The following is a 26932-nucleotide window of genomic DNA, read 5'->3' on the forward strand; positions in this document are numbered from 1 at the left end:
TATGTTATTCTCCATATTATCTATATTAAAATAATATGTATTTATTCTCTGTTATATCATTCTCTATGTTGCATCTTTTTCAGTTGTAGCTGAAAGTATAAAGGGAGGCTACAAATGGGCCATTAATATTAAAGTCATTTGTGTGTGTCCTTGCTGGGACAATCTTTCCTTTCATGGTGTTCAAAGAGAAATATGAGTAAAGAGATTCCTTTTTTTGTTTGTTTGTGTGTTTTCTTTTTTGAGACAGAGTCTTGCTCTGTGCCCAGGCTGGAGTGCAGTGTCACAATCTCAGCTCACTACAGCCTCTGCCTCCTGGACTCAAGTGATTCTTCCACCTCAGTCTTCCGAGAAGCTGGGACTACAGGTACGCACCACCACACCTGGCTAATTTTTATATTTTTTGTAGAGATGGGATTTTACCATGTTTCCCAGGCTGGTCTCAAACTCCTGGGCTCAAGTGATCCACCCACCCTGGCCTCCCAAAGTGCTGGGATTACAGGTATGAACCACCAGGGCCAGCCAGACTCCCTTGTTTTATGTTGCTTTCGTCTGTGTAATGGCATTCTTTTTTTCTTTTTTAAGACGGAGTTTCAAACTCGTGACCTCGGGTGATCCACCTGCCTCAGCCTCCCAAAGTGCTAGGATTACAAGCATGAGCTACTGCACCTGGCCAGCGTTCTTTCTTTCAAAACTCAACTGTTTGCTGGCCTCTGGGCTCGTGTGCAGCATTGTGTGTGCCTGTGTGTGTGTACCTGTGTACCTGTGTATACCTGTGTACCTGTGTGTGTATACCTGTGTGTACCTGTGTACCTGTGTGTGTGTCTTCTCCCCGCTGCAGCAAGGGCTCTCCCTAGGGTTGCCTGACTTGTCTCTATTTTTCCAGCCCTGAACTTGCCACATGTTTAATGAATGACCCTGGTATGCTCATGACATGGTTAGGCTTTGTGTCCCCACCCAAATCTCATCTTGAATTGTAATCCCCATAATTTCCATGTGTCAAGGGAGAAGGTAACTGAATCATAGGGCGGTTTCCCCCATGCTATTCGCATGATAGTGAGTGAGTTCTCACCGGATCTGATGGTTTTATAAGGGACTCTTCCCCCTTTGCGCTCCGCACTTTTCCTTCCTGCCACTTTGTAAAGAAGGTCCCTTGCTTTCCCTTCACCTTCCGCCATGATTGTAAGTTTCCTGAGGCCTCCCCAGCCATGCTGAACTGTCAATTAAACTTCTTTCCTTTATAAATTACCTAGTCTCGGGCAGTTCTTTATAGCAGTATCAACACAGAGTAATACAGCTCAGTTATCTTTAAATAATGAGCCACTTCAGGGCAGGAACCATGTCTCCTTACCCCTCTGAGCCCTCCTCTAAAACAAGGAATAAGTGTTTGTTGAATGAATGAATAACCAAAGCCCCCAGCCCATCAATGGAAGCTGAACACACACTGTCCTTCCCACTCTACCATGAGCCTCCTGAGGGGCTGGCAGGGTCTGTTTATCTGCAGATTTTTTTTTTTTTTTTCCGAGACGGAGTCTTGCTCTGTCACCCAGGCTGGAGTGCAGTGGTGCGATCTCGGCTCACTGCAAGCTCCGTCTCCTAGGTTCACGCCATTTTCCTGCCTCAGCCTCCCGAGTAGCTGGGACTACAGGCTCCCACCACCACACCCACGCCCGGCTAATTTTTTTTTTTTTTTTTTTTTGTATTTTTAGTAGAGACGGGGTTTCACTGTGTTAGCCAGGATGGTCTCCATCTCCTGACCTCGTGATCCGCCCGCCTCGGCCTCCCAAAAGTGCGGGGATTACAGGCTTGAGCCACCGTGCCCAGCCTATCTGCAGATTTTTACCACATTTATATGCCTGCATTGAAAAGCTACTGACTTATGTGTGACTATATACTAAGGCGACCAACTTGCCCCAGTGTTCCTGGGACTTTCCCAGTCTTAGCATTAAGTGTCCAGTGTCTTAAGAATTCCTGAAGTTCCAGGCAAACCAGGATGGTCAGGTCACCGGAAAGCAACTCCCTTCTCTCCCAGCATCATTTTTTCCTCATCTTCATATGAAAGGGTTGGACCTGATCCTATCTCTGCATATGAGATCTAAGATTTTAGGAACAGGCCAGAGGGGAAGAGGTGAGTCAACAAAGAAAGATTCAACTTGGAATTTTCTGAGAGATCTTTATTCTTTATTCAGGATGTGGGATCGATCAGCACTGCCAGCTGGGCCTTGGTTCTAGTGGCTTGCTATGGTCTGGAAAAGTTGGGGGGATGGACAGAATAGTCAATTTAGGAGCACAGGTTCTGGAGCCAGATGAAACTAGGTTCAACTTCCAGCCCTGCTGTGTGACCCTGGGAGAGGGATTGACTTCTCTGAGCCTCAGTTTCCTCCTCTATGTAGTAGAGATAATGATAGAACTTACCTCATGGGGGGAGTTCTTGATTAAATTGTTAACTAAGGTTCTCTCTACAATGCCTGGCACAAATTTAGATGGTATGTGTGCATATATATATGTGTGTGTGTGTGTGTATGTATATATACAAACAGAAAATATATACTTTGGGTTTTTTTTTTTTTAAACAGAGTCTCACTCTGTTGCCCAGGCTGGAGTGCAGTGGCACGATCTCAACTCACTGCAACCTCCACCTCTTGGGTTCATGCCATTCTCCTGCCTCAGCCTCCCAAGTAGCTGAGACTACAGGCATACGCCACCACGCCTGGCTAATTTTTGTATTTTTAGTAGAGACGGGGTTTCACCGTGTTAGCCAGGATGGTCTCAATCTCCTGACCTCATGATCTGCCCACCTCAGCCTCCTAAAGTGGAGGGATTACAGGTATTAGCCAATACACCTGGCCTTTTTTTTTTTTTTTTTTTTTTTTTTTTTGAGACAGAGTCTTGCTTTGTCACCCAGGCTGGAGTGCAATGGCGCAGTCTCGGCTCACTGCAACCTCTGCCTCCCATATTCAAGCAATTCTCCTACCTCAGCCTCCCTAGTAGCTGGGATTATAGCCATGCACCACCACACCCGGCCAATTTTTTAATATTTTTGTAGAGACAGGGTTTCACCATATTGGCCAGGCTGGTCTCAAAATCCTGACCTTGTGATCCACCTGCCTCAGCCTACCAAAGTGCTGGGATTACGGGAGTGAGCTGCCGTGCCTGGCCTTATATATATATATTTTTTTTTAACATGGGTCTGGGAACCAAGGTATTATGATCTATAAATCATCACTATTACCATTTGTTTTTTCTTTTTTTTGAGATGGAGTCTTGCTCTGTCACCCAGGCTGGAGTGCAGTGGCGCAATCTCAGCTCACTGCAACCTCCGCCTCCCAGGTTGAAGCAATTCTCCTGCCTCAGCCTCCTCAGCATCTGGGACCACGTGCATGTACCACCACGCCCAGCTAATTTTTTGTATTCTTAGTAGAGACGGGGTTTCACCATGTTGGCCAGGCTGGAATTGAACTCCTGACCTCAGGTGATCCGCCTACCTTGGCCTCCCAAAGTGCTGGGATTACAGGCACGAACCACTGCACTAGGCCAGAAATGTTTTTTTAATGGAAGTCTTCATGAGTTTGCATATCATCCTTGTGCAGGAGCCATGCTAATCTCTGTATCGTTCCAATTTTAGTTTATGTGCTCCCAAAGCAAGCATTATTATTATTATTTTTTTAAGAGACAGGGTCTTGCTGTGTTGCCCAGGCTGGAGTGCAGTGGCACCATCTCAACTCACTGTAACCTCCGCCTCTTGGGTTGGAGTACAGTGGCTATTCACAGGTGTGATCCTACTACTTATCAGCATGGGAGTTTTGACCTGCTCCGTTTCTGACCTGGGACAGTTCACCCCTCCTTAGGCCACCTGGTGGTCCCCACTCCCAGAAGATCACCACATTGATGCCAAACTTGGTGCAGAACCCAATGGGTATAGCGTACTACAGCCCAGAACTCCAGGGCTCAAGCGATCCTCCTGAGTATCTGGGACTACAGGTGGGCATCACTGCACCCAGCTAGCTATTACTTTTTGTTGTTTTGGAGACAGAGTCTTGCTCTGTCACCCAGGCTGCAGTGCAGTGGTATGATCTCGACTGACTGCAACCTGCACCTCCCAAGTTCAAACAATTCTCTGCCTCAGCCTCCCAAGCAGCTGGGATTACAGGCACCCGCCACCACACCCGCCTAAGTTTTGTGTTTTTAGTAGAGATGGGGTTTCACCATCTTGGCCAGGCCGGTCTTGAACTCCTGACCTCGTGATCCACCTGCCTCAGCCTCCCAAAGTGCTGGGATTACAGGCATGAGTACACCGAGCCCAGCTATTACTCTCTCTTTTTTTTCTTTTCTTTTTTTTTTTTTTAAGCTATTACTGTTATCATGAGCATTATTAATCCTCTCTGATCACCCATCCCCAGATGAAGCCTGGGGCCTGGACTCCCCGCTCTTGGCTCTCGTCAGACTTTGTCATTATCGTTTATGTAATCACCTGTCCCCCAGCAGGCAGCCTCTGGTCTGGCATGTCTCTCTATCCTCCCTGACAAGAGAGGACAAGACCAGAGGAGATACTTTATAAATACTTGTTGAAATAAGGAAGTTCAGCTGTAGTTCCAAGCACCACTCAGAAGCCATCAAGTTCCCGGAGACACACTATATCAGAAAACATCCCCAAGCTCTTCTGGAATGTCCCCAAGGGCCCTTCCCCACTGAGCTTCTAGGATCCTTTCAGGCCCTCCCCCAGGATCCAACGTTTCTCACCCATCACCTCTCAGAAGAGCCACCACCCTGAAGCCCTCCCGGCCGCCCTGCCCTCCTCACCTCCTCGATCCAGTCGATGAAGGCCGAGACTCGAGTGAACACTGTGGGCTTCCTTTGGGTGTTGCAGCCAAAGGAAGAAACAAAGCTGGTCACACCGTGGACCTGCCAGCCACCATCGTCTGTGGGGCAGTTGAGGGGTCCTCCAGAGTCACCCTGGAACCGTCAGAGAGGGGTGGGTGGCTGAGCCATGTCTGAGGTTTATGGAACTGGTTCTGAACTCTAGGGATTTCGAGAAATTCCGACATTACTTGACCCCTCTAAACCTCAGCTCGCTCATTTTTTCCTTATTATTTGTAATTTTTTTTATTTTTTTAGGTGGAGTCTCACTTTGTCCAGGCTAGAGTGCAGTGGTGCGATCTTGGCTCACTGCAACCTCCATCTCCCGGCTCCCAGGTTCAAGTGATTCTTCTGCCTCCCAGGTAGCTGGGATTACAGGCACCTGCCACCACACCCAGCTAATTTTTGTATATTTAATAGAGATGGGGTTTCACCATGTTGGCCAGGCTGGTCTCGAAGTCCTGACCTCAGGTGATCCACCCACCTCGGCCTCCCAAAGGGATTATGGGTGTGAGCCACGCGCCCAGACAGCTGACTCATTTGTGATAGGGAATAGTAGTATCTATCCAAGAGCCTAGGGAGTTACATGAGATGATGCATGATCTTAGCACAATATCCAGTAGAGAAGAAGCACTCGATAAACGTAGTTCTTATTGGCAGTACTATAGTTAATTATTAATTCATATTCAATTATAATACAATGAGGGGGCCGGGCGCGGTGGCTCAAGCCTGTAATCCCAGCACTTTGGGAGGCTGAGATGGGCGGATCACGAGGTCAGGAGATCGAGACCATCCTGGCGAATACGGTGAAACCCCGTCTCTACTAAAAAAAATACAAAAAACTAGCTGGGTGAGGTGGCGGGTGCCTGTAGTCCCAGCTACCTGGGAGGCTGAGGCAGGAGAATGGTGTGAACCTGGGAGGCGGAGCTTGCAGTGAGCTGAGATCCGGCCACTGCACTCCAGCCTGGGCGACAGAGCGAGACTCCGTCTCAAAAAAAAAAAAAAAAAAATACAATGAGGGTATTTGATAGTATTTTTTTTCTTTAACAGACAAGGTCTTGACCAGGCACAGTGGCTCATGTCTGTAAACACGACAGTTTGGAAGGCCAAGGCAGGAGGATCACTTGAGCCCAAGAGTTAGAGACCAGCCTGGGCAACATGGTGAGACCTCATCTCTACAAAAAATTTAAAAATTAACTAGGCATTGTGGCATGCGTTTGTACTCCTGGTTACTTGGGAGGCTGACCTGGGAGGGTTGCTTGAGCCCAGGAGGGTAAGGTTACAGTGAGCTGTGATGGCGTCACTGCACTCCAGCCTGGGCAACAGAGCAAGATCCTGTCTCAAAAAAAAAAAAAAAAAGACAATGTCTTTCTCTGTCACCCAGGCTTGAGTGCAAGGGCAAAAATCATAGCCCACTGTAAGCTTCAACTCCCAGGCTCAAACAATTCTCCCACCTTAGCCTCTCAAGTATTTGGGACTACAGATAAGTGCCACCATGCCTGACTAATTAAAAAAAGCTTTTTTGTAGATGGGCATCTCACCATGTTACCTAGGCTGGTCTCAAACTCCTGGCCTCAAGCAATCCTCCAACCTCAGCCTCCCAAAGCACTTGGATGATAGGCATGAGCAACTGTGCCCAGAACAATGATAGAATTCTTAATGTTGAATTATAACTTCAGAACGACAGAGTTGACCTGGCATTAGAGGTTATGGTACCAGTATCTCCTCCTGTGCTGATGCGGAAGCCTGAGGACCAGGGAGAGACAATGACTTGTCACAAGTCGTGTCAGTGTGTGAGCTGAGACTGCAACCCGGGGGTCCCGACTCCCAGGCCTGGGCTCTGTGTCTGGACTGCGCTGACTTCCTCCAAGTCCTGCCTGGCCTGGAGGCTGAATGGGGCAAGCAGGCAAGATCCCTCCTCCACGTTCCAGACAGTTGGCCCCATTCCAAGGCCCTGCACACCCGGCACCACCTCGTGCAGGTAAGAGCTGACTCACGTTGCAGCCGGAGCGGATGTCCCCACCAGCACACACCATGGTCTTCTTCACGGTGGAACCCCACCAGTTCCACTTGGAGCAGTGCTCATAGTCCACCACGGGCAGCAGGGCCCGCTGCAGCTTGTCTGGGAGTGGTCCGTTGGCTGCAGGGATAAAAAGCACCGAGTCAGGGGCCTGGGGGCACGGGGCTAGGAGCCCCAGAGGAAGGGGGCATTCAGGGCGCACAGCTCTTCCGCCCTGATGAGGACTCTCTTCCCACCCGCTAAATGGTCCTGCGTGCTTTGTGCACAATTACATCCCCAGCACCTGGCACACAGGAGGCACCAAAACATGTGCAACTGACCACATTCATGTTTTGGAGGTTGGTAGGAGAAGGCTGCAGCTGGAGAGAAACGGGAGAAAACTACAAGGTCCGGTCTTGGTGTTACCTTCAACCTGCAGCCCCCAAGCCCTGTCTTTCTGACGCTGTCCCTGTGGGCAGCTAGAGAAGTCAGCACGTACTATAGAGACGGCCCCAGCCGGTGATGTAGCAGGGTGTCTCGTTGGGAAGGATGTCACCAGCGGGAGGGAGTGAGGCGAGCTGGACGGCGTCTCCCAGCTGGGCGCTGCGTGAGAGCTTGATGAGGGCGATGTCATTGCTGGGGAAGAGGGAAGAGTCACAGGGCCTGGTCCTTCAGCCGGCCCAAGTCCTACCCTCCAGCTGTTGCTCCAGGCTATTCCACCTCTGAGATGCCCCGGCTCCTTTACCCTCCAAATCCACTCTTTCATCATCATCATCATCATTATTATTGAGACACAGTCTCGGTGTGTTGCCCAGGCTGGAGTGCAGTGTCACAATCATAGCTCACTGCAGCCTCCTGGACCAAGGGATCCTCCCGCTATCACCTCCTGAAGTGCTGGAATTACAGGCATGAGCCACTACACCTGGCCCAAATCGTTCTTAAGGCTGAGCAATTTTTTTTATTTTTTATTTTTTGAGTCAGAGTCTCACTCTGTTGCCCAAACTGGAGTGCAGTGGCATGATCTTGGCTCACTGCAACCTCCACCTCCTGGGTTCAAGTGATTTTCCTGCCTCAGCCTCCTGAGTAGCTGGGATTACAGGTGCACGCCACCATGCCTGGCTAATTTTTGTTTATTATTTTTAGTAGAGATGGGGTTTTGCCATGTTGGCCAGGGTGGTCTAGAACTCCTGACCTCAGGTGATCTGCCCGCCTCAGCCTCCCAAAGTGCTGGGATTACAGGCATGAACTACCATGCCCAGCCAAGGTTTAGCAATTTTAAGAAGCACTTCTAGCCCCTTGGCTCACTCTGACCCTTGGCCTTCAGAATTGCCCTCTCCTTTGGCGCTTTAACCCTCACAGTTCAGTATCAGAATCACCTGGAGGGCTTGTTAAAACAGACTACTGAGGATCACGAGGTTAAGAGATCGAGACCATCCTGACTAACACGGTGAAATCCCGTCTCTACTAAAAATACAAAAAAAAATTCGCCAGGTATGGTGGCGGGCACCTGTAGTCCCAGCTATTTGGGAGACTGAGGCAGGAGAATGGTGTGAACCCGGGAGGCGGAGCTTGCAGTGAGCCAAGATCGCACCACCGCACTCCAGCCTGGGCAACAGAGCAAGACTCAGTTTCAAAAAACAAAACAAAATAAAAAATAGACTGCTGCATCCCACCCCAGTTTCTGATGCAGTGGATCTTGGCTAAGGCCCAATAATTCACTTTTTTTTTTTTTTTGAGACAGAGTCTTGCTCTGTCTCCCAGGCTGGAGTACAATGGAGTGATCTTGGCTCACTGCAACCTCTGCCTCCTGGGTTCAAGCAATTCTCCTGCCTCAGCCTCCAGGGTAGCTAGCATTATAAGTGTGCATCACCATGTCTGGCTAATTTTTTAAATTTTTAGCAGAGACAGGGTTTCACCATGTTGGCCAGGCTGGTCACGAGCTCCTGAGCTCAAGTGATTCACCTGCCTCGGCCTCTGAAAGTGCTGGGATTACCGTGCCTGGCCAATAATTCACATTTCTACAGGTTCCCAGGTGATGCTGATACTGCCAGCCCAGGGACCACATTTTGAGAACCACTGCCCTCTGTCTTCACCTGCCTGCGTGTCACTCCAGTCCAGTCCTTTTGTCTGGGTCTCCGTTTTCTCTCTACTCACCCCAGAAGCCCTGTGAAGACGGGTCGGGGTTTCCATCATACGGTGCTTCACTCCTATACTGCCTTTGCAGGGGTTCCGCACCCGTCTTTGACCCTCTCGCCAGAAAAAACTGAGGCACTCAGACTTAATTTTTCACACACTTGAAGGGCATAAGATTGTCTCCTTGGCCTTCACAACCACCCAGGATGCCCAACTTCATGATCACCTTTTGACAAATGGCAAAACTGAGGCCCAGGGAAGGCCAGTGACTTGCTCAGGCTATACAGAGAGTTAATGCCAGAGCCTGACTCTCAGGCCAGTGCTCCTCCTTTTACCCATAGTACTGGGAGCCCAGGATGCACTGGGTGAGCCATCTATTGAATGGAGAAACCCTCGGATTTAGGGGAAAGGTACCAGAGGAATCCTGAGCTCTGAAGCTACTAGCCAAGTGGCCTTGGGGGAGTTCCTGCCACTCCCTGAGCTCTGCCCTCCCCTCTATAGGAAGACAGGTTTGGTGGTGATGGTCCTTAAAGACTCTGCTGGCTTCAACCCTCAGTGTGTGAGACCTGGACACAGGCTGCTGGACTCAGCACCCCCTCCCTGCATGCCTACTCAGAGTTGGAGCCTACTCAGACTTGGCTGTGGGTCATGGAGGGACGAGTAGAGGAGCCTTTGAGTTCCAGACTGGAGCATTCACTCACCCACAGGCCACACACAAGCGGTTCCAGAGCGGATGCACAAAGAGGTCCCCCGAGTTGATGGGGATCACCTGCTCGGGGCCCTCCTTCACAGCAAGGTTGTAGTCGCCTAACACCACCTGGTAGGTCAGGGAGCTCCTGCGGGAGGAAGTGAGGTCAGTCTGGGCCTGACTGGCTCACCTCCCTCCTTCCCCATCATCACCCACTCTCTCCGGCTGCCCGGGTCATAGGCAGGGACAGGGTAGAGAACTCACGAGATGCAGTGGCCCGCAGTCACAACCCAGTCGGGGGCGATGAGGCTGCCACCGCAGGTGTGGTGGAAGCTTCCATTTTTCTCATACTGCAGGGAAACCTGGTGGCCCAGGAAGAGGGCCTGAGTGGGCTGGTCCCCACCACGAGCGTTGCCACCAGTGGCTGTATAGGTTGTGCACTGTGCAACTCTAGAGGGCGCCATTCGCACAGAAAACAAGAGCATGCTCTGAAATGTGCAGCACACGACCTGCACAGCTGCCTGTGGCGGCCCCATCATTTTTCCGTGGGAGTCACATTTTGATTCTCCAAAGCCTCCCTGCACCAGGACTATGACCTCCCTGGGGACCCCAACGTTCTCTACCTTCTGTCTCCTGAGAGCCCTTGATGGCCCTCTGTTCTATCACACACCCCTTACTCCATCTTTTTTTTTTTTTTTTGAGATAGAGCTTTGCTCTTGTTGCCCAGTCTAGAGTGCAATGGTGGCAATCTCAGCTCATTTCAACCTCCACCTCCCGGGTTCAAGCGATTCTCCTGCCTCAGCCTCCAGAGTAGCTGGGATTACAGGCACCTGCCATCATGCCCGGCTAATTTTGTATTTTTAGTAGACATGGAGTTTCACCATGTTGGCCAGGCTGGTCTTGAGTTCCTCACCTCAGGTGATCTGCCCACCTCAGCTTCCCGAAGTGCTGGGATTACAGGCAGGAGCCACCATGCCCAGCCCCCCTGACTCTTTTGAACCTCAGATCTTTCAAGGCTTCTTGAGCTTTCTGAAGCACAGCTCACCCTGATGAATTCTTTGCCTCTCTTCTCATTTCCTACACATTCTGATTTTCTTTTTTTTTTTCTTTTTTTGAGGCGGAGTCTTCACTCTGTCGCCCAGGCTGGAGTGCAGTGGCACCATCTCGGCTCACTGCAAGCTCCGCCTCCCGGGTTCGCGCCATTCTCCTGCCTCAGCCTCCGGAGTAGCTGGGACTACAGGCGCCCGCCACCGCGCCCAGCTAATTTTTTGTATTTTAGTAGAGACGGGGTTTCACCGTGTTAGTCAGGATGGTCTCGATCTACTGACCTCGTGATCCGCCCGCCTCGGCCTCCCAAAGTGCAGGGATTACAGGCGTGAGCCACCGCGCCCGGCCGCACATTCTGATTTTCAAAAGCTCCCTCTAGACCAGGGTTAGCAAACTGTGGACCGTGGGCCACATCAGCCTCCTGGTCTGTTTTTGTAATAAAGATGTCCTGGAAATAGTCACATTCATTTCTGTATTGTTTGTGTCTGCTTTCATGCTACCATGGCACAGTCAAGTCATTAACATCCAAACCATCAAATAACCTAAAATATTCACTCTCTGGCCCTTTACAGAACAAGCCTACTGACCCTCTCCAATAAAAGTTCCCACGATCATGGGAATGTTCTATATCTTTGCTGTCCAATATGGTAGCCACTAGCCACATGTGACTATCAAACATTTGAAATGTGGCAAGCAGGACAAGCATGGTGGCTCATGCCTATAATTCCAGCACTTTGGGAGGTCAAGACGGGAGGATCACTGGAGCTCAGAAGTTCGAGGCAAGCCTGGGCAACATAGTGAGACCCCATCTCTACAAAAATATATAAAAATTAGCTGCACATGGTGGCACATGCCTGTAGTCCTCTCTACACAGGAGGCTGAGGTGGGATGATTGCTTGGACCTAGGGGATCAAGGCTGCTGTGATCTGAGATCACACCACTGCACTCCAGCCTGGGCAACAGAGCAAGATCCTGTCTCAAAAAAAAAAGAAAAGAAAAGAAAAGAAATATGGCAAGCACCGAGGAACTGAATTGTTAACATTATTTAAGTAAATTTCAGCTGGCTGCAGTGACTCACACCTGTAATCCCAGCACTTTGAGAGGCTGAGGCAGGTGGATCACCTGAGGTCAGGAGTTCCAGACTGGCCTGGCCAACATACTGAAACCCTGTTTCTACTAAAAATACAAAATTAGCCTGGCTTGGTGGCACGTACCTGTAATGCCAGCTACTTGGGAGGCTGAGGTAGGAGAATTGCTTGAACCCAGGTGGCAGAGGTTGCAGTAAGCCAAGATCGTGCCATGGCACTTCAGCCTGGGCAACAAGAGTGAAACTCTGTCTCAATAATAATAATAATTTAATTAAAAAAAAATTTTTTGAGACAGTCTCACTCTGTCGCCTGGGGCTGGAGTGCAGTGGCACGATCTTGTCTCACTGCAACCTCCGCCTCCCGGTTTCAAGCAGTTCCTCTGCCTCAGCCTCCCGAGTAGCTGGGATTACAGGCGTGAGCCACCGCGCCTGGCCTAATTTAATTAAATTTAAACAACCACAGCACATCAAGTCCAGCCTTCTGAGCTTCCCTCCACTGGCCTTACAAGACCCCTTACTCCCTTATTGCTTTCAGACCTCATAGCCCTGTTGTATCATCCTAGGAATCTAGAAATGAGTCTCTCAAAATTTCACTTCTTCAACACAGTGCCTGAAATTCCACCATCAGTGTGCCAACTCCTTGAGTTAAGCATTACCTTCACCCCCGATTCCACTTTTAAGTTGCAAATAGCCCAGTAAGGGTTACAGATGGAGTGGGCAAAACCTCCCTGTGAAGTAGATGGTCCAAGGGCTGCCTGGTTTTTGGAAGCTGAAGTGGACATTGCAAAGGGAGCAATGGTGTCAAGGCTGGATGCCACACCATTAGAGCTTAGGGTCCAGAGCCCATGGTGGGAATGAGTACAGCTGGTATTGCTCTTACCTGCCAGGGCCAGCTGTAGGGGACCGCATCCTCACCATTGACAACGCGGCTGGAAGGGTGAGAGGAAGGTTGGCCATAGCCTGAGGCTAGAGGGGAGAGGAGAGCTGTCAATCATCTGAAGGGTCCCAACAAGCAAAGAGGAGGCCAGGGTCCCAGTCCAAGCTGTGCTTTCAACGGGCTGTGTGGCCCCATGCAAGCCTCTTTTGCCCTCTGGACCTCAGTAACTACACATGAACTGTGAACATTTAAACTAGAGCAGGGCTTTACAGAATCCCAGGAGTCCAGGGATAGAGATTAAAATGTGGCCTCCTTCATCGGGAGGATTGAAGAGGTTGATACACTTAGAACAATGCCTGGCCCTCGATGAGCCCTCAAAAACTGATAGCTATTGTCATACAGAGTGGAGGCTTTAAAGAAGGACTTCCTGGGGTCAAAGTGCAGCTCTGGGCAGTGTGTGGTGGCTCACACCTGTAATCCTAGTGCTTTGAGAGGGTGAGGCGGGAGGATCGCTTGAGCCCAGGAATTTGAGACCAGCCTGGGCAACATAGCAAGACCTCATCTCTAGAAAAATAAAGTAAAATAAAATAAAGTAGTCAGGTATGGTGGCATGTGCCTGTAATCTCAGCTACTCAGGAGGCTAAGGTGGTAGGATTGCTTGAGGCCAGGATATTGAGACCAGTCTGGGCAACAAAGCAAGACCCCATCTATACAAAAAAAAGCAAAAATAAAAACATTAAGTGCAGCTCTGCCTTTTGTTCTATGATAAGCTACTTTACTTCTCTGAGGGTCGGTAAAATGGGGATAATGATAATACTGATCTCATGCGGCTGTTGTGAAAATTACATGAGAAAATGTAAGAAAAACCCTAAACATTCTGCCTGGCACATAGTAAGCACTCAATCATGTTATCTGTTACCATTATTGTCAGTCAAGGGAGGCTGCTTGGAAGAGATGGCCCTGAGCTGGAATGGAATATGGCAGAGAGACGAGGAAAATGTCAGAGCATAGTATATGGAGCCAGGTAGCGGGAGTGTGAGAGGAGAGTTGGAGTGGTAAGTAGAACAATGGAAATTCAACCCAAGACGTCCAACCACAGAGCCCAAACTCTTAACTGTTTGACTTTGTTTACTGCCCCCATCAAGGACTTCCACTACAGCCCTTCATGGTCTTTCTCCATCCACGGTTCCCTCCAGTCTCCTGCTCCATCATAAGCTGAAAGCCCCCATAGTCATGCCCCCGGGTACAAGCTGAGACCCCCTTCTGTGGAATCAGGCGTAGGGTGTCATGGGACTCAAAGCGAGTGGTAGATTTCAAGGATTCCTAGTCTAGGGCAGCCCAGAGAGCACACACACAGGTTGGGGTCTTACCAAAGGCCACAAGGAGGAGGGAACTGAGAAGCCGAAGCATCGTGAGTTTTGCGATGATAAGAAAAGGACACAGAGCCTGGGGCTCTAATATAGGGCAGAAGGTGAGCAGGGGGCTGATTGGGCCCTACTCCCAGAACAGGTGGTGGAACTCCAGGTCTCCCATGGTCCAAGGCCACAGTCCTCACCCACTGCAGATGGAGGAGTGACAGCCAAAGGAAGGACCTAATGTTCCCTCTAACAGGTGGCTGTACAGGTGGCATGGAGTAGCCAACTGATAACAGGGGTTCGGGAAGAAAAACTCATGTCAGGACAAGACCTCCTCTTTCCGAAAGAACAGGGTTAAATCCTGGTTCTGCCACCTCCAAGCTCTGCGACTTTGGGCACATGGCTTAACCTCTCTGAGTCTCAGTTTTCTCATCTCTAACATGAGATTCATATTAGTACCCACCTCCACAAAAAATTTTTTGTTGAGCACTTTTTCTCTATATATCCGGTGCTGTTCTAGGGGATACAGCTGTGAAAAATACATGGTCTCAGCCCTTCTAGAGTTTGAGTCTAGGCCAGGAGCGGTGGCTCACACCTGTGATCCCAGCACTTTGGGAGGCCAAGGCCGGAGGATCACTTGAGGTCAGAAGTTCGAGACATGGTGAAACCCCATCTCTGCTAAAACTACAAAAATTAGCCAGGCATGGTGGTGGGCACCTGTAATCCCAGCACCTGTAATCCTAGCTACTGGGAGGCTGAGGAAGGAGAATCGCTTGAACTCGAGAGGTGGGGAGGCAGAGGCTGCAGTGAGCCGCGATCATGCCACCACACTCCAGCCTGGGCCACAGAGCAAGACTCTCTAAAAAAAACAAAAACAAAAACAAACCAAAAAAACAGAAAAGAAAAGAAAGTGAAACATGGGTGATTGGGGTAGGAATGGGAGTAAGTCATTTAGATGGTGGGACAGGGAAAGTGATATTTGGGCTGAGGAGGTCACATCTGATGGAGTCCTGAGGATAAATAAAAGCCAGCCACGGGAATCCCCGAAAGAAATGCATTCTGAAGGGAGGGGACAGCAGGTGCGAAGTTCTGGAGGGTGTAATGGGCTTGGCTTGTTCAAGGAAGGGGAGGCCAGTGTGACAGGAGCTTGGTAGTCAAAGTAGAGAGTGGTGGGAGATGAGGTCAATGAGCAGGCGACCCTGAAAGCTGAATTCATGGGTGATCCAGCAGTTTCCCTCCTAGGTCTCCACCGTGAGAAAATCTTACACGTGCTTCAGGAGGTGTGGATGAGATTGTTTGCCACAGTCCCTGTTCTCAAACCTCAACAGCAAAGACCTAGAAACAACTCCCACGTCCATCAAGGTTCGTACGTGAATATGTGTAGCATATTCACACAATGGATTATTATTTCTTTATAGTGGTGCGATCTTGGCTCACTGCAACCTCCACCTCACGGGTTCAAGCATTTCTCCTGCCTCAGCCTCCTGAGCAGCTGGGATTACAGGCATGCACCACCACATCAGCTAATTTTTGTATTTTTAGTAGAGATGGGGTTTCACCATGTTGACCAGGCTGGTCTCCAACTCCTGACCTCGGGTGATCCACCCACCTCGACCTCCCAAAGTGCTGGGATTACACGCATGAGCCACTGCGCCCGGCCAGATAGGGCGATTTCAATGGATCCCTCCTGGGGGAAAGTCAGACATCTTGCTGGACAGGTTTTCTTTTAGGAGTGACCCCCCCTCCAATCACACCCTAGCCACTCTGATAGCCTGGGTTCGTGGAACGTGTGTGGATACAACAGAAGCAGCTGTGAAAATTCTTCATACTGTGATAAAAATAGCCATGCCCTCCCCTGCCCTCTGTTCCCTATGCGCCCGGACACGTTTATTTACTCAGCTTGAAAGCTCTGAGCCATTCTCCAGACCCTACCCAGGGGTAGAAGGAGGGAGAGGCCCAGGAGGTGGCTGGGGAGAGAGAGGGGTAGGTCTGATACGCCCAGATTCCACTGCAGAGTGTCTGAAACTGACAGGGCCTAAAATGCAATCTAATCCAACCACTTCTGTCTGACAGAAGGGAAAATGATGACCCAGAGAAAAGCCAGGACGCGCTCAAGTCTCCCTGGTTTGTCACTGCTTGGCCTGGTGAAGGGTTAGCCCAAAGGCACAGGGAGGGTCCACTCTCTTTCCCCCAACTTCAAGCAAGAAGCCTTCCCAGCTTCTTAACCAGGTGACCTTGAGCAAGTCCCAGCCTCTCTGTCAGTTCTGCTGGGTCCCCAGGGAGAGGGGCTCCCTGAGGCCGACTGTCCCATCACAACCCCTGCCTGGTTGGTCACTTCAAGGCCTTATGGACCGACACTGTCAGTTGCACAGCTGATTAACTCTCCGAGGCTTTTCTGGCCTAGGAGTAGCTTGAGTGAAATCTCTGAACATGAACCTCCTGCTAACACCTGCTCCCCAAGAGGGAAGACGAGGGATTAGAGCTACTTTAGGCCTCAGCCGGAAGCAAAGCAAGTCATTTCCTGAATAGGAGGTGGAGGTTAGGCCGGAGAGTATGGAAAATTAGGAGGTCAGTCTGGAAAAGAGAGGGAGGGGAGGGAAGCTGGGGAGGGGATGGAGGGGAAGTTGGTGAGCCTTTTTCTTGGACTGGGAGAGTTCCATTCTTTCTAGTTCCCACCCATAGGAAGCTCTTTGAGGGTCAAAACTTTGTCTTATTCCTCTTTGGATTCCCAATGCCTAGAAAGGATCCTGGCATATGGTAGGTTGTCAACAGCACGTATTAAAGGAGGCAACAAATGAATGAAGGAAGCAAAAGGACTCTTCAAACGCCCTCCTCTTCCTACCTTGAAAGCATGTTTGAGCCTGACATTCATGCAGGGTGCACCTGGAGGGTGTCCCCTCTGTGTGGCCTGGAAAAGGGCAGCAGCATCTGGATGGTGTCCTGATGGGCAGCATTCTAGAGATATTAATAGATGTTTGATGATAAATGGACCCACTAGGATGGAGCCCCCATGGGGCGGGGGGTTTTGTGTGCTTTGTTCAGTGCTGTGGCCTCAGCTCCCAGAATATAACCCAGTGGGCACTCAGTGAAGAACTAAATGTCACATGGGATTGGGAAATATGAGGTCAAAGTTCGAATTATTCTTTCCTACAGGACTTCTCAGAGCCTTTAATATGCCAATGTTTACAGTGAATCACACACACTGGTCTTAAGTCCAGGACTGTGGTGCCTTATTGCCCTGCAGTTTCTGTGAAAATAAGATATTCCAAATCTAAGCTGTTGGAACTTTAAAATACCTTAGACTTAAGGGAATGAGATACGGGACCTGAGTAACGTAAACAGTAAGCCATAACTTTTGGATTAGCTTTTCCTCACCTACATTGTTTTATAAAATGTTGTAAATGACTAAAGGGTGACAGGGCAGACTCTTTCCCTCTTAACTGTCAATCTTCATTATAGATTAACTTCCTTCTTTTCTTTTTCAAACAAAGACTCCCTGACTATCCCATTATCTAAGATAGAATGTTAAATACACAAATTGGAAAGGAAAATAAAACAAACTGTATGGAAAAGAAGACAAATTTTAACTAGCTATATTGTTGTTACTCATAAACCAGCCTGGTATGGAAAATGTTATAGTCCTACTAAATTTCTTTGTTTTCTGCCTGTATGAGCAAGATCTTAATTTTTTTTTTTTTTTAATGAGAAGAAGTCTTGTTCTTGTCCCCCAGGCTGGAGTGCGATGGCAAGATCTCGGCTTATTGCAACCTCTGCCTCCCCGGTTCAAGCGATTCTCCTGCACTCAGCCTCCCACGGAGCTGGAATTACAGGCACCTGCTACCATGCCGGGCTTATTTTTGTATTTTTAGTAGAGGCAGGGTTTCACCACATTGGCCAGACTGGTCTCAAACTCCTAACCTCAGGTGATCCGCCCACCTCGGCCTCCCAAAGTGCTGGGATTACAGGCATGAGCCACTGCGCCCGGCCCTTTTTTCTTTTTTGAGATGGAGTTTCGCTCTTGTTGCCCAAGTTGGAGTGCAATGGCGCTATCTTGGCTCATCGCGACCTCCACCTCCCGAGTTCAAGCGATTCTCCTGCCTCAGCCTCCCAAGTAGCTGAGATTACAGGCATGTGCCACCACGCCTGGCTAATTTTGTACTTTTAGTAGAGACGGGGTTTCTCCGTGTTGGTCAGGCTGGTCTCAAAGTCCCGACCTCAGGTAATCCACCCGCCTCGGCCTCCCAAAGTGCTGGGATTACAGGCGTGAGCCACTGCTCCCGGCTTTTCTTTTTTTTTCTTTTTTTTTGAGACAAGTCTTCCTCTTGTCACCCAGGCTGGAGTGCAATGGCATGATCTTGGCTCACTGCAACCTCTCCCTCCCAGGTTCAAGCACTTCTCCTGCCTCAACCTCCTGAGTAGCTGGGATTACAGGCGCCCAGCTAATTTTTGTATTTTTAGTAGAGATGGGGTTTCACCATGTTGGTCAAACTGGTTTTGAACTCCTGACCTCGTGATTGGCCCACCTGGGCCTCCCAAAGTGCTGGGATTACAGTCGTGAGCCACTGTGCCCTACTTTTTTTTTTTTTTTAAGAGAGACAGTGTCGGCCGGGCATAGTAGCTCACACCTGTAATCCCAGCACTTTGGGAGGCTGAGGCGGGCGGGTCACAAGTTCAGGAGATCGAGACCATGGTGAAACCCCATCTCTACTAAAAAATACAAAAAAAAAAAAATTAGCCGGACGCGGTGGCGGGCGCCTGTAGTCCCAGCTACTCAGGAGGCTGAGGCAGGAGAATGGCGTGAACCCAAGAGGCGGAGCTTGCATTGAGCCAAGATTGTGCCACTGTACTCCAGCCTGGGGGACAGAGCGAGACTCCGTCTCAAAAAAAAAAAAAAAAAAAAAAGAGAGACAGTGTCTCACTCTGTTGTCTAGGCTGGAGTGCAGTGGTGTGATGATAGGTCAGAGTAGTCTCCAACTCCGGCTCATGCTATCCTCCCACCTCAGCCTCCTGAATGGCTAGGTCTACAGGTTCATGTCATCACACCTGGCTCCAAAACCTTAACTTTTTTTTTTTTTTTGAGACAGAGTCTTGCTCTGTTGCCCAGGCTGGAGTGCAGTGGCACAGTCTCGGCTCACTGCAACCTCCCCCTCCTGGGTTCAAGCGGTTCTCCTGCCTCAGCCTCCCAAGTAGCTGGGATTACAGGCATGCACCACCACACCCAGCTAATTTTTTGTATTTTTAGTAGAGATGGGGTCTTACCAGGTTGGCCAGCCTGGTCTCAAACTCCTGACTTCAAGTGATCTGCCCTCCTCGGCCCCCCAAAGTACTGGGATTACAGGCGTGAGCCACCACGCCCAATGAGACTTGAACTTTTAACTTTGGAGCACTTACTCCTTTTCTCTGGAACTCATGTTTCTGGATGGCTATTCTCAGATTTTTGCTGGAATAAACTCTTAAAAACTGGATTCTGATCTTTTTGAGGACTACAGGTAAACATTCCCCAGCTACCAGCCCCACCTGTCTCAGATGGGACAGCAGTGTCAGGGATGGGGAAGGAGGCCCTGCAGGTGCCCCACCTGTCGTACAAAGAAGCCACCATGGGAACCCAGGGCTAGGACAGTACGCGGGTATCTCTTGTCCCAGGGAAGGCATCACCCCGGCTAGGAACCAAGGAGGTTATTGAGCAATGGCAGTGGGGACAGGCACAGCCCTTTCCCCACAGCCAGTGCCATACCTTCCCGGTGTTACAGGAAAGGGGTCCCAATCCAGATGCCAAGAGAGGGTTCTTGGATCTTGTGCAAGGAAGAATTTAGGGTGAGTTCATAGAGTAAAATGAAAGCAAGTTTGTTAAGAAAGTAAAGGAATAAAGAATGGTCACTCCATAGACATGCCCATTTTTATGGTTATTTCTTGTTGATATATTAAACAAGGGGTGGATTATTCATGCTTCCCCTTATTTTAGGCCATATAGGGTAACTTCCTGGCGTTGCCATGGCATTTGTAAACTGTCATGGCACTGGTGGGAGTGTAGCAGTGAGGAGGTCACTCTCATCGCCATCTTGGTTTTGGTGGGTTTGGCCAGCTTCTTTACTGCAACCTGTTTTATCAGCAAGGTCTTTATGACCTGTATCTTGTGCAGATCTCCTATCTCATCCTGTGACCTAAAATGCCTTAACCTTAACTCACTGTCTGGGAATGCAGCCCAGGTCTCAGCCTCTGAGACCTACCTAGCTCTGTCGCTCAGGCTGGAGTGCAGTGGCGCGATCTCGGCTCCCTGCAGCCTCCGCCTCCCAGGTTCAAGCGATTCTCATGCCTCAGCCTCCCCAGTAACTGGGACTACAGGCACGTGCCACCATGCCCGGCTAAGTTTTGTATTTCTGTTGAGACCTGGTTTTGCCATGTTCAGTCTGGTCTCGAACTCCTGACCTCAGGTGATCTGCCTGCCTTGGTCTCCCAAAGTGCTGGGATTACAGGCTGAGCCACCACGGCCAGCCTGACTTGTGTTCTTATATAAAGGGGAAACTGGGACACAGAGAAACCGCATAGAGGGAAGGTGGCCATCTACAAGCCAAGGTGAGGGAACAGAACCTTCGCTTATAGCCCGCAGAAGGAAACAAGCTGCTAATACCCTGATTTCCTCCTTCTGGCCTCTAGGATTGTGAGAAAATCAATTTCTGGTGTTGAAGCCACCCAGTTTGTGATACTTTGTTCTGGCTTCCATGGCATTAAAAGTGATGGCAAAAACCGCAATTATGCTTTTACACCAATCTAAAAATAGAGCATGAAATGGCTCCTCCAGGACAACCACATTCCAGATGAAGAAAAGGGAAGGGGAGAGCTTCACCTTTACGTGGTCAACCTGAAATTTGCACGCATCTCTTCTGCCACAGCCAGAAATTAGCACACGGCCTCACCTTGCTTCCTGGGAGACAGGCAAGCGTGGGTTCCATTCTGCACAGCCCCTGGTCCCTATAAAAAGTCCTCTTATCAAGCAGGGTGCAGTGGCTCACGCATGTAATCCCAACACTTTGGGAGGCCAAGGCGGCCAGATCACGAGGTCAGGAGTTCAAGACCAGCCTGGCCAACATGGTGAAACCCTGTCTCTACTAAAAATACAAAAATTAGCCAGACATGGTGGGGCACACCTGTAGTCCCAGCTTCTTAGGAGGCTGAGGCTGGAGAATTGCTTGAACCCTGGAGGCAGAGGTTGCAGTGAGGTTGTGCCACTGCACTTCAGCGTGGGTGACAGAGTAAGACTCTGTCTCAAAAAAAAAAAAAAAGGCCGGGCACAGTGGCTCACGCCTGTAATCCCAGCACTTTGGGGGGCTGAGGCAGGCGGATCACAAGGTCATGATATCGAGACCATCCTGGCTAACACAGTGAAACCCCATCTCTACTAAAAAATACAAAAAACCAGCCGGGCGAGGTGGCGGGTGCCTGTAGTCCCAGCTACTTGGGAGGCTGAGGCAGGAGAATGGCGTGAACCGGGGAGGCGGACCTTGCAGTAAGCCGAGATCGCGCCACTGCACTCCAGCCTGGGCAACTGAGCGAGACTCTGTCTCAAAAAAAAAAAAAAAAAGAAAGAAAAGAAAAGAAAGGGAGAGCCAATATTGGGGACAGCCACAGGCCTCTGCCACAAAATACAAATATTTTCAGATGCAAGCAACAGGACACTCTGCCTAAGTGAAACAATGAAGTTGTTGTTGTTTTTTTTTTTTTTTGACACGAGTCTTACTCCATTGCCTAGGCTGGGGTGCAGTCGCATGATGGGAACTCATTGCAGCCTCAACCTTCCTGACTCAGGCGATCCTCCCACCTCAGCCTGCTGGGACTGCAGGCATGCACCACCACGCCCAGGTAATTTTAAAATATTTTTTGTAGAGATAAGGTTTCGCCATGTTGCCCAGGCTGGTCTCAAACTATTGAGGTCAAGTGATCTGCCTGACTCGGCCTCCCAAAGTGCTGGGATTACAGATCTGAGCCACCATGCCTGGCCACAAATAGGAAATGTACAATCTCACAGGTCTTGACTTTAAGTGGAGAGGCAGGGGAGCCGAAGAGAGGTGCATCTGAGCTCAGGCTTAGGATTTCTGCCGTTCCCCGGCTCTGCCCCACACCGGCTGCTGGCTTCCTCCTCAGGCTGGAAGGCTGCCTTTGTCAGTCACAGTCAAACCAGAAAACAGAAATCTCAAGTATTTGAAGTACAGGGAATTTAATCTGGGGAATTGGCTGCCTAGGTGAGGGAGGTGCAGAGAAGCCAGCAGGGAAGATGTGGGAACCCAGAGATGAGCACAGCTCCCTCCCAAGGTGGTAGGACAGAGAGAGAAGATGCTGGCAGCTGGAGCCCAGGAGCAGAGGTCACCTCGCCAAAGCTGGGCGCAGCCCAGGCATGTCTGGTGGGAGCCGTGGAGGAAGTGTAGGGAGAGAAGGACCTTTGGGAGGACAGGAGGGAGGTTTCTCTCTCCCTCCTGCCTTCCAATCTGCCACTGGAAGCCTGCGGTCATAGGTGCCTGGGAAATCCCGCCTGCCCCTGCCCAGCCATGATACAGTGAGGAATAAATCTAAGGACTGGAGCTTCTCTAGGAAGGGAGCAGAGAAGTGGGGCTGGAGATTCCTGCAGGCCACAGGGGGCCTTTGAAGGGTTTTCCACAGGAAAACGTGATCCAGCTTATGTCTTGAAGCGTTATCTATGGTTGCTGAGTGGGAAACGGTTTGAAGAGGGGCCAGAATGCCATCAGGGAGGCTAGTGTGGGTTTTGCAGAGGTTCCCCAGGTAACCAGGGTGGGGGCAATGGAGGAGCGGATGGGCTGAGGTCGAGGGAGGTTTTCAAGAAAGACAAAATCTGAGTCCAGGCGCAGTGACTCACACCTGTAATCCTAGCAGTTTGGGAGGCTGAGGTAGGTGGATCACTTGAGCCTAGGAGTTTAAGACCAGCGTGGGCAACGGGGTGAAACCCCATTTCTACAAAATAATACAAAAATTAGCCGGGCATGGTAACATGCACCTGTAGTCCCAGCTACTTGGGAGGTTGAGGTGCAAGGGTCACTTGAGCCCAGGAGGTCTAGGCTGTAGCGAGCCGTGATGGAGTCACTGTATTCCAGCCTGGACAACAGAGCGAGACTGTGTAGAAAAAAAAATTTTTTTTAAAAGAAATTCAGAAATATTTGGCTTTGAAAAATAAATAAATAAATACAATTTCTTTTCTTTCCTTCTTTCCTTCTTTTTTTCTTTCTTTTTTTTTTTTTTTTTTTTTTTTTGGAGATGGGGTCCTTTCTGTTGAGCAGGCTGGAGTGCAGTAGTGCGATCTCAGCTCACTGCAACCTCCGCCTCCCAGGTTCAAGCAATTCTTCCCCCTTCAGCCTCCCGAGTATCTGGGACTATAGGCATGCGCCACCATGCTCAGCTAAATTTTTGTATTTTTATTGGAGACGGGATTTCGCCATGTTGGCCAGGCTGGTCTCGAACTCCTGGCCTCAAGTGACCCACCTGCCTCAGCCTCCCAAAGTGCTGGGATTACAGTCATGAGCCACAGTGCCCAGCCATAAATACAATAACTTTTTTAAAAGAAAATTTAGTACTTTGTTGATTTAAAGAAAATTATCCTTGATATTTTAGTGCGGAAATACATCAAAGCATGACTGTAACTATCTTAAAAGCGGATATTGTTATGTGGTGTCAGGACATCTGGACATCCTGCCATCGTCGGAGTTTGCCTTGCAGGAATTACTAAACCGCTTCCTTTGCCAGAAACATCTCATGGCCGTGAGTTGTGACTGGCTAGGAGTGTGTCTTGCTAGTTTGAAGATGCAGTTGATTTTATTATTTTATTATTTTATTTTATATTATTTTTTGGGACACAGTGTCACTCTGTCACCCAAGCTGGAGTGCAGTGGCACAATCTCGGTTCACTGCAAACTCTGCCTCCCGGGTTCAAGCGATTCTCCTGCCTCAGCCTCCTGAGTAGCTGGAATTATGGGTGCCTGGCACCATACCTGACTAATTTTTGTATTTTTAGTAAAGAGGGGGTTTCTGCATGTTGGCCAGGTTGGTCTTGACCTCCTGACCTCAGGTGATCCACCCACCTCGGCCTCCCAAAGTGCTGGGATTATAGGAATGAGCCATCGCACCCAGTGACAGTTGATTTTAAAATGGTGTCACCCTGACTCTCTTATTCTCTGTTTCCCTAACAGTGTCACCATGGACCCAGGCTCTTGCCATCTTTGCACTCTGCCAGCCTCAGTGTGTTGCCCGCTCCGGGCTGCCTCCTTCATCTCCCAGGAGAAGACTCTGAGACAGGATTTGAATGCAAGTGATTTATGTGGGAGGAGATCCCAAGAAGCACGTATAGGGGAGTGGGGAAGTAGACAGGGAAGAGAGGGAAGCCAGAACAGGGGATGTTCATGGACAACTGGCACCCGATCCCACTAGGGAGCTCGGCCTCAAAGCTGCCATCTGAGGTGAGGATGCTGCCCATGCACCTTCCATGCTTGCACCCAGTGAACACCTAGTGTGCACAGGTAAGGACTACTCACACACACTTCTCCATAGCACCAGAGCACGCTTGTAGGCGAATAGCCTGCAAAAGTGACATCATCATGAAATGAAACTGCCATGATGACCGATGTCTGACTCCGGCATACCACAGTGGTTTGCAGCAATTTTATTATTTTTATTTTTATTTTTATTTTTTATTTTTTGAGACGGAATCTCACTCTGTCACCCAGACTGGAGTGCAGTGGCCGGATCTCAGCTCACTGCAAGCTCCGCCTCCCGGGTTTACGCCATTCTCCTGCCTCAGCCTCCCGAGTAGCTGGGACTACAGGCGCCCGCCACCTCACCCGGCTAGTTTTTTGTATTTTTTAGTAGAGACGGGGTTTCACCGTGTTAGCCAGGATGGTCTCGATCTCCTGACCTCGTGATCCGCCCGTCTTGGCCTCCCAAAGTGCTGGGATTACAGGCTTGAGCCACTGCGCCCGGCCAATTTTATTATTTTTTTAAGACAAAGTCTCACTCTGTCACCCAGGCTGGAATGCAATGGTGCAATCACTGCAGCCTTGACCCCACCAGACTCAAGTGATCCTCCCACTTTAGCCTCCTGAGTAGCGGGGACTATAGACACACACCATCACACCTGGCTAATTTATTAAAAAAAAAAAAAAAATTGAGGCCGGGTGCAGTGGCTCCTGCCCGTAATCCCAGCACTTTGGGAGGCCGAGACAGGCAGATCACCTGAGGTTGGGAGTTGAGACCAGCCTGACCAACATGGAGAAACTCCATCTCTACTAAAAATACAAAATTAGCAGGGTGTGGTGGCGCATGCCTGCAATCCCAGCTACTCGGGAGACTGACGCGGGAGAATTGCTTGAACCCGGGAGGCAGAGGTTGCAGTGAGCTGAGATCGCACCATTGCATTCCAGTCTGGGCCACAAGAGCAAAACTCCGTCTCAAAAAAAAAAAAAAAAAATTTGTACGTACAGGGTGTCACTGTGTCACATAGTGCTGGGATTATAGGCATGAGTCACCGTGACTGGCCAGCAAGTTCTTAAATTCTTCAGCAAGTTCTTAAGACAATGGCTGTATCTATGGCTGTAGCATAGATAACCCTTCATAAAAACGCTAATCATGGCCCGGCATGGTGGCTCACGCCTGTAATCCCAGGCTTTGGTAGGCTGAGGCAGGTGGATCACAAGGTCGAGATTGAGACTATCCTGGCCAACATGGTGAAACCCTGTCTCAACTGAAAATACAAAAGTTAGCCAGGTGTGGTGGTGGACACCTATAATCCCAGCTACTTGGGAGGCTGAGGCAGGAGAATCGCTTGAACCCGGGAGGTGGAGGTTATAGTGAGCTGAGATTTCGCCACTGTACTCCAGCCTGGTGACAGCGAGACTCCATCTCAAAAAAAAAAAAAAAAAAAAAAAAAGCTAATCTGGACTCCCCAGTGGTCAAGAGCTTCAGAATGTCTGAGACATGAGCAGCTGCACATGTCTTTACCCTAAAAACTTGCTATAAAAAGGATATTTTCTGGAGGGTGGGTACAGAAATTGCTTGCAATTGCTCGACGGTGTCGCTATGGATAGATCTCAAAAGCTTTTGCATTTTATTGAGTAAATGAATTTGCAACTTCTGTTTGCAAGTCCCTATTTTCTTTCCAATAAACTGGACTTGTCAGCCTGTTTCTTCGGCCTCTCAGCTCCCTCGGTCTTGCAGTGGTTTGCGTAGGCCTGCTCACCGCAGGACAGTGATACACAAGCACAAACTCAGAATGTGCACCCCGGCACCCTCGTGTACAGACCCCTCCTGTGTACAACACCGGAGCACACACATCCATGGCACACTCACATTCCGGAGCACATATCCTGTCCCCCCTTCCCAGGAAAACAAACATACATCTGCTACTGCTTCTTACTCTGGCCTTTGGCTCGGGCCTGACAAAAGCTAGGGCATTAGGCCGGGTGCAGCAGCTCATGCCTGTCATCCCAGCACTTTGGGAGGCTGAGGCGGGCGGATCACCTTAGGTCAGGAGTTCAAGACCAGCCTGGCCAATATGGTGAAACCCCTTCCCTACTAAAACTTACAAAAATTAGCCAGGCATGGTGGCACACACCTGTAGTCCCAGCTACTGGGGAGGCTGAGGCAGGAGAATCACTTGAACCCGGGAGGCAAAGGTTGCAGTGAGCCGAGATGGAGCCACTGTACTCTAGCCTGAGCAACAGAATGAGATTGGTCTCAAAAAACAAACAAACAAACAACAACAAACAAAAGGGTAGGGAGTTAAACATTTATGACAAGGACCGTATTCTTAGAAGCCCTTAGAATAGAACTACTGGCAGAAGTTGCAGTGCATCAGGAGTTAGTGGGGAGCCAGGGCAGCCGCTTCCCAGAGTCACAC

The 26932-nt window shown here is 49.7% G+C and overlaps 1 protein-coding gene and 1 pseudogene across 1 annotated transcript; both read right to left on the bottom strand.

Annotated features, from left to right (window-relative positions):
* Positions 1-2144: 2144 nt before the first annotated feature.
* CELA3B (chymotrypsin like elastase 3B) lies at positions 2145-14211 on the bottom strand. Its single transcript, NM_001195397.3, is given in 8 exon segments — positions 2145-2243; positions 4798-4950; positions 6852-6994; positions 7353-7489; positions 9688-9822; positions 9939-10036; positions 12689-12774; positions 14056-14211. Coding segments are annotated over 8 exon segments (810 nt in total). The 5' UTR covers positions 14096-14211; the 3' UTR covers positions 2145-2225.
* Positions 3543-3642, bottom strand: LOC114674928 (U6 spliceosomal RNA; annotated as a pseudogene).
* Positions 14212-26932: the final 12721 nt, after the last annotated feature.

The sequence above is a fragment of the Macaca mulatta genome, chromosome 1 (assembly GCF_049350105.2).
Source record: "Macaca mulatta isolate MMU2019108-1 chromosome 1, T2T-MMU8v2.0, whole genome shotgun sequence".
Lineage (NCBI taxonomy): Eukaryota > Metazoa > Chordata > Mammalia > Primates > Cercopithecidae > Macaca > Macaca mulatta.